Source organism: Dama dama, chromosome 16 (assembly GCF_033118175.1).
Source record: "Dama dama isolate Ldn47 chromosome 16, ASM3311817v1, whole genome shotgun sequence".
Lineage (NCBI taxonomy): Eukaryota > Metazoa > Chordata > Mammalia > Artiodactyla > Cervidae > Dama > Dama dama.
The window spans coordinates 35,303,846-35,318,020 of NC_083696.1; the positions used below are offsets into that span (position 1 = coordinate 35,303,846).

Consider the following 14,175-nt stretch of genomic DNA (forward strand, 5'->3'; position numbering starts at 1 on the left):
TTTCCATTCCATTCTTAAAGAAAGGCAATGCCAAAGAATATTCAAGCTACCGTGCAATTGTGCTCATTTCACATGCTAGCAAGGTTATGCTCAAAATGCTTCAAGCTAGGTTTCAGCAATGTGTGAACTGAAAACTTAGAGATGTATAAGCTGGTTTTAAAAAAGGCAGAGGAACCAGAGATTAAATTGCCAATGGAGAAAGCAAGGGAATTCCAGAAAAACATCTTCTTCACTGACTACACTAAAGACTTTGTGTGGATTACAACAAACTGTGGAAAATTCTTAAAGAGATGGGAGTACCAGATAACTTTACCTGTGTCCTGATAAACCTGTATAAAGGCCAAGAAGCAACAGTTAGTACCAGACATGGAACAACGGATTGGTTCAAAATTGGGAAAGAAGTATGTTAAGACTGTATATTGTCACCCAGCTTATTTAACTTCTATGCAGAGTACTTCATGTGAAATGTTGGAGCTGGAATCAAGATTGCTGGGAGATATATCAACAACCTCAGATATGCAGATGACACCACCCTTATGGTAGGAAGCAAAGAGGAACTAACGAACCTCTTGATGAAGGTGAAAGAGGAGAGTGAAAAAGCTGGCTTTGAAACTCAACGTTCAAAAAACTAAGATAATGGCATCTGGTCCCATGACTTCATGGCAAATAGATAAGGAAACAATGCAAACAGTGACAAACTTTATTTTCTTGAGCTCCAAAATTACTGTGGATGGTGACTACAGCCATGAAATTAAAAAACGCTTTCTCCTTGGAAGAAAAGCTATGAAAAAACCTAGACAGTGGATTAAAAAGCAGAGACATCACTTTGCCGACAAAGGTCCGTATTGTCAAAGCTATGGTTTATCCAGTAATCATGGACGGATGTGCGAGTTGGACCGTAAAGAAGGCTGTCAGTTCAGTTCAGTCGCTCAGTTGTGTCCAACTCTCTGCGACCCCATGGACTGCAGCACGCCAGGCTTCCCTGTCCGTCACTATCTCAAAGAATTGATGCTTTTAAACTATGGTGTTGGAGAGGACTCTTGAGAGTCCCTTGGGCTGCAAGGAGTTCAAACCAGTCAATCCTAAAGGAAATCAGTTCTGAATATTCATTGGAAGAACTAATGCTGAAGCTGAAGCTCCAATACTTAAGCCGCCTGATGGAAAGAGCTGACTCATTGGAAAATGTCCTGATGCTGGGAAAGACTGAAGGCAGGAGAAGAAGGTGGCAGAGGATGAGATGGTTGGATGGTCACCAACTCGATGGACATGAGTTTGAGCGAACTCCAGGGGATAGTGTAGAACTGGGAAGCCTGGAGTGCTCAGTCCACAGGGTTGCAGAGTCGGACATGACTTAGTGACTGAAGGGCTCTTGACCAGGCATATAAGTCACATAGTGTCATTTCCACCACTTTCTGTTGGCCAAAACATGTCACAAGGCCAGCCTAAATGCAACAGAAGTAAATTTCATCTCTTGGTGGAAGGGCCTGCAAAGAATTTTTCTTTTTCTATCTACCACAAATGGAAAAGGACAGGATGAGTTTAGAATGTGCTTTTTAGCCCCTTTGACCATTTCTGTACCCTAAGAAGCATTTCCTCCAAAGTTTATTACTCAGGGTCCTTTAATTACTACTTTTACCTAGCCCTGACCTCTTTTTCTGTTTCTCCTAGAAGGGAGATAAAATATAAATTAAAATGAAAAACAGAAAAGCTTTACCAAGAACTAAAAGAATTTTGAAAACTCTGAATTATTTTAAAAAAATTTTTAGAGAAAATGTAGTTTACCTACTTTTCAATATTCTTATGAACTTGAACTTGATTAACAGTGATAGAACTCCTCAGGGTCCTGACTTTAATAATAGACTAGGATTATGTGTTATTACCACATCATTTGTTAGTATTTAACTAAATAGCTTGTGTTAAATTTTTTAAACATTTTAATGTATAGCCATTAAAATTTTTGACCATAGTATTAATTTCCTAGGTAAATTGTTTTATTCATGTTCTGTATATAGGTAGACGTCTACAAACACCTGCCTTTTAGAATGATCTGAAATCCTGAATTAGTAGATTCTAAATTAATGATGTTTTTACTTCTTTATTCAACTAACTTCTACCAGTACTTAGTATATACAAATGTGATTTTCTCTGAATTATATTCATGATCCTCTGTGAGTCACTATTTAATTCTGCTTTCTATTTTGAAACAGTTCTTAGCCTTTGTTCGTTAATCATGGGAAACAGTTGTGCGACATGCCTTGACATTAACTTGAACATCTAAAATTAGTCCTGTAACAATCAGCAGTTGGGGAGAAGGTTTCAGTAGTTTGTGGTATATGTTAAGTAGACATTGCAAGGTTGGAAGGAACTCCCTAGAAATAAGTAAGTGATTTGTGTTATATGTGTGTGCATGTACCTATGTGTATGCATAATTGAAAGTCTCTTTTTATTAAGCAAAGGACAAATTACTACAAATGCATTATAAGCAAGTTTACACATTATGCTATTTAATAATTTTAAAAGAAAAATGTATTTATTGAAAACCTGGAATGCTGGATGGATTTTGCTGTGTATTTCTTTTGTGGTTTTCTTTTTTTTTTATTTTAAGGAATAATTGTATTATATATACTATATTTCAAGTGAATGGATTTTTTTTTCTCTTCAGAGTTTATAGAAACCCGTTCACAAAAATGACATCCTGGTTGTATGAATGTCTTTGTGAAGCTGAACTAGCACAGTATTATCCTCATTTTACTGCCCTTGGCCTTCAGAAAATAGATGAATTAGCCAACGTTACAATGAAGGACTACTCCAAATTGGGAGTCCATGACATGAATGACCGCAAACGTCTCTTCCAACTTATCAAAATCATTAAGATTATGCAGGAAGAAGATAAAGCAGTCAGTAGCCCAGACTATCGTCTTCAGACAAGCAGTCTGTGTGTCAAGCCTCAGAAATCCAGATCTGGCCCTCGTAGGCAACTGCATTTTGATTCCCCTGCTGACAACAAAGACAGAACTACCAGCAACAATCAGTTTGAACTGTGTGATTTATCAGATTTTTCTGCAAGTGAACAGAGGTCTAACTACATAAAAGTACTGGAGCACATGCTACCAGATGATTCCCAGTACCGTATACAAACAGGAATTCTGAGTACCACTGCCGCTGATTCCTACATACAAAAAGAAGCGAAGACTTCACCCTTTTCATCAAATCACTTTTCTCCAGTACAGGGGGATTGTGATAGTTCAGTTATTCAAAGAGTCTCTTATGTTTCAGGGTATAATTATGGAATTCCTCATTCCTATATCAGGTAATAACTTTTTCTTTTTTTCTTTTTTTTTTGGTTCTGGAGGGAAGGGAGCCTTAGGCAAGGGCAGGGTTCTCCATGACCAGAGGAGACCAACTACTCCATATTTACAGAAAATAATAGTGAACAGCTTCTGTGGTGATAATGCAGATACCTTGACTGGGGGAAATTGATGAGGAATTTGGACTTTCCAGATGGGAGAAAGATGATATTGTTCATGTGCATCAAGCAGCTGCTTTACCAGGGTCTGCTGCAGACCTGTTTTTATTAGCATGACATGATATATCTAGTGCATCCATGAAGATAAAATAGTTAACTTGCCTCTGCAGTAGGAAAAAAAATGACAAAATCCACAGAATTTTTTTTTTTTAAGACTATCAAATTAACTTCAACCAGGGGTCATGAAGCTTAGTTTTAAAAAAAAAAAACACTGTTTAATTCAGCTAGTTGAATTCAATAGGTCTTTGGAGCAGTTGATTTACCTGCAAAATTTGAAATAAGATCCTGATTTTGAGTGCTTTTTACAATTCCAGCCCGGGAAGAACAGATGAGTTTGGTCATTGCAAAGAGTAAGATACTTCTGATAGCATGTAGAGTTTGGGAGCCAGAGTGACAATAAGTTATTTTCACTTAGTGCTTTGAGTTAGAATTTGAAAAAGGTCCCTAAGAGTTGAAATATCAAGTAATCCCTAATACTAACCTTGGTATAATAGAAAATACATTCTTTTAAAAATAATGCGTATTGCCTGTTTTGTTCTTTTAAAAGTTACGGTTGGTGAGTTGTGGAGAAACAAAATACATTCTTAAGCCACTTAAAAAAACTTAAAACAAAGTATTTCCATGTGGTTTTGTAGCAGCTAAGGTTTCAGAGGATTTCATAACCAAGCAGTTCTTTTATTCTAAAAGAATAGAGGACCCAGTTTTAAAGGTAAAGATACCTTTAGTAATTTGAAATACATAAATGAATTCTATAGTGTTTCTGAAAAAAAATTTTTTTTGGCTTGGTTTAGCAAAGCACAGAGCATGTAGTATTTTTTTCTTCTTTTAGTTGTGAAAGGACTAGATTGTTCTATGACCATCAATGCCATGATTGTTGCTGTCCTGTTGGTTAGCTCAGCGGTGAAAGAACAAATACTTTTTTGAATGTTAATCTTTTATTGAGCAACATATAAAAATCTAAATTGGAATTATTTATAAATAGAATGAAGATATGACTTTCCATTATTTATTTAGATAGGATGGATATTTTAGTTTAAATATTGCTGCTTTATTTATTTCGCATATATAGAATACCCCCTCTGCCTGTCCTGATTCTAGATATAAAGATCATTAGAATATCTGGAGACTCAAGACTCTTAGTGGGCAGGGTGAATGGGAAGTCAGACAACCTTAGAGTGAGCTAAGTGCTCTCACAGAGGTTTATACATGGCAGACCCAGGATGAAAGGTATTCAACTGAGCTTTCTCACCTTTTGTATCATCTTACTCTTTCCATTCCTTATTATATTAGAGAAATGGAGGTTAAGAAAGCTCATTGTCCCAGTAATTCTCAATATTGTCTTCTTCCCCTAAATCCTAAGTAGGAGCCAGAGTTTCAGAACCCTGAGAAATTCTCTCACCAACTTGAAGCTTCCTGTTGGTGAGTCATCCCTACCCGAAGAGCATTCTCTTTGGATACCTCAAATTAGGTAAGTTCAAAATAACTTATTGGATTCTGAATTTTAATAAAAGTAAGGCATTTAGAGGACTGGTTGCCCTGACTTATTTAAGATCGTGAACAGACCTAACTCTAGCTGTATTAACTTTGCATGTCAGACAGATATATAGTTTATTTCTTCTAGGGAATATTGCACATTAAAACTAGAGCCTTAAAAAAAGAAACAAGCTAGAACCTTTTAGGATGCATTAAAAATGTGTTTTATTCTGAGAAATTCCCAGTAGCCCAATGTTTAAGATTCAGTACTTTCACTGCTGGGCCTGGGTTCAGTCCTGGTTGGAGAACTGAGATCCTGCAAACCCCACAGCATGGTCCAAAAAACCCAAAGAAAGTTTGTTTTTTTCTTATAAAAAATAAAACACATGCAAAAGAAGAGAAAATACAACCATGAACCCCCACATGCCTGCCGTTCACTTTTAATGATTGTCAGGATTTTGCCATACTTCAAGTCAAAATGGTTCTTTTTTAAGATGTCTACTATACATTGGTTAAAAAAAAATAACATGCTTCAAAAGCCTTGAGTAGTTTTTTATGCATTATATTAGAAATTTTATTTCCTACTTTTTACTAATTTAGATCCTGGTGAAAAATAATTTTCCAGCCAGTTGGAGGTCTCAGAAAATTGAAATTGATATGAAACAATTATATAGTGAAATATCCTGTGTAAAATCTATTATAAAAGGCTGTTTAGGGGCTATTAATCAAATTCTAAAGTGTAAAGGAAGGGAATGATTTGTCTCTCTAAGACATTCTAAGTGTATGTGCCAAAGGCATTGGTCTTGGTAAAATATCTACTTTCAAGGATTCTCTTTTCTTGTTACCTTGCTTAAGAGGCATTTCTGCATAGGTAAAGTGGTCAGTGCTTAGATGTATCATATATGCCACCATTAGGCTCAGCTAGTAAACCTGATGAATTTTGTACTCTTAACCCAAGGAATATTGCCTCTCTACTGGATGTTAAGGTGGATGAGTTCACTGAACACAGCCAGAGAAGAAATGTGTCTGAATAGAAGGATGATTTAGTGGTGGACAGCACCAGTCATAAAATCGTCCTGGGAGTAGGATCGTGTTCTAACAAATAAATACATATCAGGGTAGGCAGAAAAAAAAGAAGCAAGAAAGACAAAGGGAGGGTCAGAATATACCTGGGAGAAACATGGGGAAAATACATTGAAACCTACCACCAAATTCAAGGTATTTAATAAACCCAGGTAGGATAAAAAAACAAAATTAGATTGAATGGTCAAGAAAACAGTAAATGTACAATAATAAGGATTGAAAGGAAGCAAGAAATTTGCATTTGGGTGGGATTGAGTAGAGATGGAGATGGAAGTAAATCAGGAGGATTTCGAGCTAATGAAAGAGCTTTCTCAGTGTCAGCACTTTAGTATATAACAGATATTGTGTATATATGTGTGTGTGTGTTTGTATTTCACCTAATATATAACAAAATATACTGATACTTTGACCTCTTAGGTAGCTTTACCCCATTAACTAAAAATTAAAGCCCACTTATAAACATATATCAGACAGAACACTTCAGAGAAAGAGAATCCTTGGACTGAGATGGAGAAAATCAGAGTTTGTGTTCGAAAACGCCCTCTGGGCATGAGGGAGGTACGTCGTGGAGAAATCAACATTATTACTGTGAAAGATAAAGAAACTCTACTTGTTCATGAGAAGAAAGAAGCAGTTGACCTCACACAATATATTCTACAGGTATGATGCTTTCCTTCTATGAAACTAACATTATCAAGTGTCAAGTTTTTTGTTTGAGTAGCAGTACAGATTCTGAAATTCAGCTTTTAGGTTTGAGTGTTGGCATTCATTCTTTGTGACACTGCATTAATCATTGATAACACTTAGCCTTCATTTTTAAAAAATATAGTGCAGTAGGAGATAACGCAAGCATAATTCCTCCTCTCTCGTGCAGTAGAGTTGCATTGTACATTCACTTACCATGCTTTATGTGAATTTAATTATGCATATTTAGTCATAAAAGAGCAAATGGGAGAATAAAAAGAGTTTAAATAATGAACTGCTGGTAGGAAGGACAGTCACTGAGTTGCCCCAGACCAACTGTGAGATGGTCACATAGTCTCAGTTCTCTCCTGTCTCTCAGTGTGAACTTACTCTGCTGAGTGCAAGTCTGGAGTTTAAAGATGGAGAGCAGCCATGGCCCCAGGTTGCCAGCCAGCTGCTTATTTTGATTCTTAATTATGTTTAGGCATAGAGTTAAGTTGGTAGAAATTGGGTTCCTGAAGAGGCCACATTGTATAAGGTAGATTGCAGTGAGTAAAGATAATCCAGGAATGTGATTTCACATTGAACATATATGGGTTTAAGTAAAACACTGGTAGCTCAAACACATTAAGGAATGTTCACTCCCCTCCAGGATGATTATGATTAAGTCCAGTAACAAAGAGTTTGATATCGAAATGAATTTATTCCCAGCTCTTAGGTACCCTTTCAGTAATTCCTTCAGTCTGTTATGAAAGCAGCAAACCCCATTAATGGAAGATATTATAATTTAGGCACTCTTAAAATCATGAAGCAATTATGAATAATCTATTAAGATCTGGGAATTCAGAGTTTCTCTTACTCTGAATCTGCCTCCCTAAATGTTCATATTATGTCCATTCTATTCTCTCTGTCTCTTGCTTCAAAACTCAGTGACTAAGAGTTCCCTGGTGGTCTCATGGTTAGGATTTGGCATTTTCACTGCTGTGGCCTGGGCTCGTTCCCTAGTCAGGAAACTGAGATCCTGCAAGCCAAGTGGTGTAAGAAAAAAAAAAGTATAAAACCCAGTGATTAGTAGGAAGAAAAAAAATAAGGTGGTGAGTAATCTGGTGTGCAGACAATTCACCTTGGTCAGCTGAGATTTTACTCTACTAAAATAAATCCTTTAACACTGAAGTCAAGTTGTTAATACTGTCCCCTCTTTAACACTTACATTGTTCTTTGTTTTCTTTGCTTACCAAAATTGGGTTTCTCAGTAACAGTCAAAGCAATCCACAGGGTCTTTCTATGGGCAGTAAATTACTAGGCCACTGTCTAACCAACTCAATCACTTTAACAGCCTTATCGATTGCTGGTCAGTGCACAATCTATTCGGTCTAGGTGGGAGGTATTTATATTGAAGATGGTCCAAATGACCAATTAGTTGTAATGCTATCTAGTTTCATGGCTACTTATAGCCATAGTAATAGCCCTATCCAGTCACCATCTACCCAAGACTGCCTTAATGATGCTTCTGTCACAGTAATTCCCTCAAGGAGGCATCATTTTATCTTTTGTATTTTTCCATTATCCCAAAACACAATAACCTTACTTCTTTGTCATTACCATTGGTCAATACTTATTGAATATCCATAGTTTCCATAGCTCTTTCTCTGCTGTTTGAACTTTGGACCTTTGCTGTCATAGGTCAAACTCCTTACTTGTCAATGCTTATAATATGTGTTGAGAGGCCTCCCCACCCCCACCCCCCCACCCGCCCCCGCCCGCCTCCGCCTTTCTTCCTTAAGTAGAAAAAAGAAAAGGGAGGTTCATAGCAAACATAGCAAGTACATATTGATCCTAGATTCTTTGGGTTTTATTTTTAATCTTATTCAGGTATTCAAACAATAGGTTTATGTGTCCTTTAATTAAATATCTTATCCTTTCAGATCTTTTGTTACTTAATATATGTGATCGTATACATACATTGTGTTGTCATACTTAACCATTAAATTTTATGATAACAACATAATGAGTAAAAAAAAAAACAAGGAAACAGACCTGTTTGTTTCATCCCCAATTTCTTAAATAAAGGAAAATATATATAGATTAAAAAAAGATGGTACTGAAATATATCAAATCCAGTAGTGGCCATCTCGGGGTAGTAAGATTTACAGATAATTTGATTTTCTTATCTGTTGTAATCTATGTTTAACTTTTTTTTCCTGCAATCAGCATTATTACTCTTATATCAATAAAATCAGAACTTTTGAATAGGATATAGATCATGCTATGAAGAGTGTCTCTAATCTCATTTTGTCCTTGAAGACAACCGGTATTCTAAGTGTATCTTTCCAGAGATATTTTAGAAATACATTTATAATCTGAAAAAAAAAACTTCTTTAAAAAATAAGCTATGCAACTCATATCATATCAAGGCTAAAGTGATTTTTTATTTTTTTGGCTGCACCCAGAGCAGCTTGCAGGCTCTCAGTTCCTGACCTGGGATTGAATCCAGGCCACAGCAGTGAAAGCCCAAATTCTAACCATTAAACCACCAGGGAACTCCAGGAAGTGAATGTTAATCAAACTTCATTGATAAAATATGGTCAAATGAAAGTGTATATGATGCAGAGGACTGTGAATTACAATAGTAATCTTGCATGTTCACATATCTTTCATGAGAGATTCGTACAGAAGTATTGGAAAAATCAATACTTAAGTTCTATTGGAAGGAAAAATTGTTGTTGTTCAGTTGCTAAGTTCTGTCTGATTCTTCGTAACCCCATGGCCTGCAGCACGCCAGTCTTCCCTGTATTTCACTATCTCCTGGAGTTTGCTCAAGCTCATTGAGTTTGATGGCATCACCAACTGGAGTCAATGATGCCATCCAACCATCCCATCCTCTGTTGCTCTCTTCTCCTTCTGCCCTCAGTCTTTCCCAGCATCAGGGTCTTTGGCAGTGAGTCAGCTCTTCTCATCAGGTGGCCAAAGTATTGGAGCTTCAGCTTCAGTGTCAGTCCTTTCAACGAGTGTTCAAGGTTGATTTCCTTTAGGGTTGATTGCTTTGATCTCCTTGCAGTCCAAGGGACTCTCAGCATTTTTCTCTAGCACCACAATTCAAAAGCATCAATTCTTCGGCACTCAGCCTTTATGGTCCAATTCTCCCATTGGACATGACCAGGAAAAACCGTAGCTTTGACTATTATGGACCTTTTTCGGCAAAGTGTTGTCTCTGCTCTTTAATACGCTATCTAGTTTTGTCATAGCTGTACTTCTAAGGAGGAAGCATCTTTTACTTTCATAGCTGCAGTCGCTGTCCACTGTCATTTTGGAACCCAGGAAAATAAAATCTGCAACTGTTTCCATTTTTTCCCCATCAATTTGCCATGAAAAATCAATCTTCAGTTCTATTAGATGGAAAGATACTAATTCCTGTAATGAATGAATGCTTTCAAAAGTGTTTACCCAAGGGCACTTATAGAAAGAGGAGAATAGTCATATACTCAGTGAAATAAAAGAAAACCAAAACCAGTTTATTCCCACATTTATTCCTCTTCATTTTTAAAAATTTTCCTGAGAAATGCCAAAAATGCTTTTGATATCATACTTAACTATAAAAACCTACAGTGATTTCTGAGCAAAGAATGGATTTGTCTCCTTGCTTAAAGACCTGTTTATGAGTTAGGTATAAATCATGTCCATTAAAATCAGATTTTAGAAATGTATTTTGCTGTTTATTATTGCCATTTTCAAGCCTAATCATTTCAAGCCTAATACATACATTTGATTATATGTATGTATAGATACATATAATGTATCTATATGACCTATATGACCATCTACCTATGACCCAGCTTCAAATTTACATTTTACTGTTCTTAAAATCAGTTACATTTTTCAGAACACTAAATGTTCACAGATCTCTCTGTCATGCTGCACAGGTTCATGTTTTTCTCACCTCCTAACTTCCGGAGACTTGTTTCTTTCCTTTTTTTGGCCACACTGTGCAGCTTGCGGGACCTTAGTTCCCTACCCGTGCAGTAGAAGCTGGAGTCCCAACCACTGGGTGGCCAAGGGATTCCCTGGAGAATTTTTTTCTATTGATAAATCTGGCTTTGTGACTCCAATTTCTTCTCAAATGACCTAACAGATTTCCATTCTGAAGTAATGTATATGAATCAGAATCATACTTGGGGTAAAGTGACCCATAGTAAACTGGCTTAAGCCCATTTCCACCAGAGAAGCAGCTCAAGATGCAGACAGACCTTATTTTAAAATTAGGGAAAAACCAAAGCTAGAACATGGACCTTTGTTAACAAAACCTTCTATGTTGGTGTTCTAATTTTGCTGAAAGATGTCAAATCTAGGGGATTTGATGCTCAATGGATGAATGTGGACACAAAACCATAACAGTTGTATGAAGATGTAAAATGCTAAAAATATTTTTCCTGTTTCCTTTCCATTTTTTAAAAATACCTGAATTGTGCCCTGTACTACAGTTGTTTGAAGAAAAGTTTTGTTTATTGAAAAAAAAAAAAAAAATTTCTTCTTAAAATTTTTTCTTAACTGAATATTTAGAGTAGGCCCAAAAGGTGGCATAAAATATGACTTCATCTCTCATTCATTATGTGTGGGCTGCCATTATGATACTACAGTCAGACTTGAAATTATTAGGATTTTTTTACCCATATATAGTTGGGCTGCCAACATGATAAGCCTCTAAATTATGGAAATAATTATGGTTGCTGAACTAATGCTTTCCAGACCCAACTTAATGGGGTCTCCTACTCTCCTCTTTCAGATTACCATAGTTTTTCATTTGGGAATAATCTTGGATTCCTTTCTCTCCCCAGCTATCATATCCAGTCAGCTGCCAAATTTCTCATGCGCTCATGTCTTTTTATTTCCATTGTCATTGTCTAATTTAGACCCTTCTTAACCTAACCTAGAATTCCATGGATGGAGGAGCCTGGTAGGCTTCAGCCCATGGGGTCGCAAAGAGTGGAACATGACTGAGCAAATTCCCTTTTCTTTCTTTCTTTAACCTAACCACTAGTGTTCATATTTCCAATACATGCACAATAGAAGGCAGATTAGTCTTCCAATAAAATGGCTCGGCTCATCCCTCTCTTTTGCAAAGTTTTTTGCCTTTCCACTTTTGCTAAATTAAATATAAGCATTCCCTCCTCTCCCTTAATGCTGGTGTCCCAAAGCCCCTACAACACAGTCCTAACTCCTTATTCTTACCTGCTATTTCACTTTTCTACCTGCCAATATCCTGTATTTCAAACACAGTAAATCCTCCCTGTCTTCTGAACATCCTTTGTGCTTTCCTGCTTTGCCTCTTTGCTCATGTTTCCCGCGTGCTCAGGCTGGGCTGTGAGAATAACCTCCACAGAATTCAGTTCCTCTCCTAGACTTAAGGAGGATTGGCTCACTGTTAACACTCATTAATCTACTTCCCTTAAGAGAGAACAGAAATCATGTGGCTTGGTTTTTACAGTATAAGAATATGTCTACAGAGATCTCAAGTAAAACTAGGCCCTGTCATTTGACAGTTGCTGATTGCTTATTATCTCTTAAGTTTGTCATGGACAGTTAACTATTAGTTAAAAATGTATTTGCACCTTTATCATGTGTCAACTAGAATAGTGATGAAGAAAATCCGGAACGTATCTCTTTCTGTAAAAATCAAATTTCTTTTTCAGCATGTTTTTTATTTTGATGAAATCTTTGATGAGGCATGCACCAATCAAGATATTTACATGAAGACTACTCACCCACTCATTCAGCATATTTTCAATGGGTACGATAGAAATTATTTGCTCCTCTTGCCTTTTATTTTCTATTTTCCATAAATCTTATTTCTTTGTAAATATTACTTATGCTTTTCTATTATTGTGAATCAAATATGAAATTGTGTTTTGACCTAATGAATTTAAATTAGACTCTTCTGGAAAATTCCATGTCTCTCCTTTTGGATTCACAAAACATTTAGAAATATTCAGCAAAATTTTCATTTACATTGGTGATATTGATTCTTTGTGCTTAGTGGAAAAGTATAAGCTGCCAACAATATTATTTTATCAAAGTCCTTAGAATAAAAAGATGTATGTGGTTGTAATTAGTTTGAACTTTTGCTAATAGGAATTATGTATTCTAGGTATAGTTTCATTAATTTTTTTTCAAGTAGGATAGATAAGTGACTATCACTTTTCATAGATGTATTTTTTAATTTAAAAATAATTATTTACACTTAGTAAACATTAAATGGGACATTTAATTGGGGGCACTTAGTAAACATTAAATGGGACATTTAATGGGGGGGGCTCTGTTATATATTTAAAATATATAGTAGTCAGGTATGGGTAGAAAATGTTGGGTAGTTGATTTCAGGGTATTTTTACTTTTATTTTTTAAAATAACTTTTATAACTTAAAAATTGAAGTATAATTTACATACATCAAGATGCACAGATCTTAAGAAGTACTTAGGTTTGATGAGTTTTGATTTATCCAAGTAACCAGTATTCGGAATAAGATACAGAACGTTTCCATCACCCCAGAAAGTTCTTCCACCGTCACCTCCAGGTCTTATATAACTACTGACTTGCTTTCTGTCACAGTAGATTAGTTTTGCCTATTCTAAAATGTCATAGAAATAGGATCGTTATAATGTATATCTTATGCCTGGCTTCTTTTGCTTAGCATAATGTTTTTTGATATTAGTACATGTTGCATGTAACTAGTTTTACTGCTGAGTAATATTTCCTTCTATAAATATTCCAGTTTTTTTAATCCATTCTTCTTTTGATGGACGTTTGGGTTCTTTCCAATTTTGGAGTATTATGAATAAAGCTATATGAACATTTTTATCCAAGTCTTTTTATGGACATCTCTTAATTTATCTTGAATGAAAATCTATAAATGAAATTACCAGGTCATTGGATAGGTCTATAAGAAAGTGTCAAACAATTTTCCTTGCTCTATTTTATTTTCCCAACAGCAATGTATGAGAATTGAAGTTCTGTACCCTCACCATATTTGATATGGTCAATCTTTTTTATTCTAGCCAGTTTAATGGGTATGGAACTATATCTCGTTATGTGTTTTGTTTTTTTAAAATAAATTTACATTTCCCCAGGATCTAATACCGAGCATCGTTTCATGTGCTAATTTGGCCACTCAGATATCTTCATTTGCCTGTTTTTTGGTGTCTTTTTATTGTGGTTGTATGGAAGTTTGTTTTTTTATAAACAGGCTAAAGTGAGATTTCTTTCTGCTTCAGTTTCTTATGCACCAAATTTAAGGAGTGCATTTTGAGAGAGCAGGTTTCTAAAATAAGTTAACATTTAAATGTTAAGACATCATCAGTAAAAAATAAGAGAGTTGCAAATTAGGTGAAATTATTAGGTTAAGTTCTATAATGTG

At 35.8% G+C, this 14,175-nt stretch overlaps 1 protein-coding gene across 2 annotated transcripts in view; it reads left to right on the forward strand.

The window, feature by feature from the left end:
- The window catches only part of KIF24 (kinesin family member 24), a 63,629-nt gene that overhangs the window by 19,394 nt on the left and 30,060 nt on the right, over window positions 1-14,175 (forward strand). The window contains exons 2-5 of one of the 2 annotated variants that reach the window (XM_061163792.1): window positions 2,663-3,310; window positions 4,887-4,994; window positions 6,553-6,742; window positions 12,454-12,551. In XM_061163792.1, the coding sequence (XP_061019775.1) occupies window positions 2,688-3,310; window positions 4,887-4,994; window positions 6,553-6,742; window positions 12,454-12,551 (1,019 nt within the window). In that variant the 5' untranslated portion in view covers window positions 2,663-2,687. The remainder of the gene's footprint in view (window positions 1-2,662; window positions 3,311-4,886; window positions 4,995-6,552; window positions 6,743-12,453; window positions 12,552-14,175) is intronic. The other variant, XM_061163793.1, reaches the window with a different exon arrangement.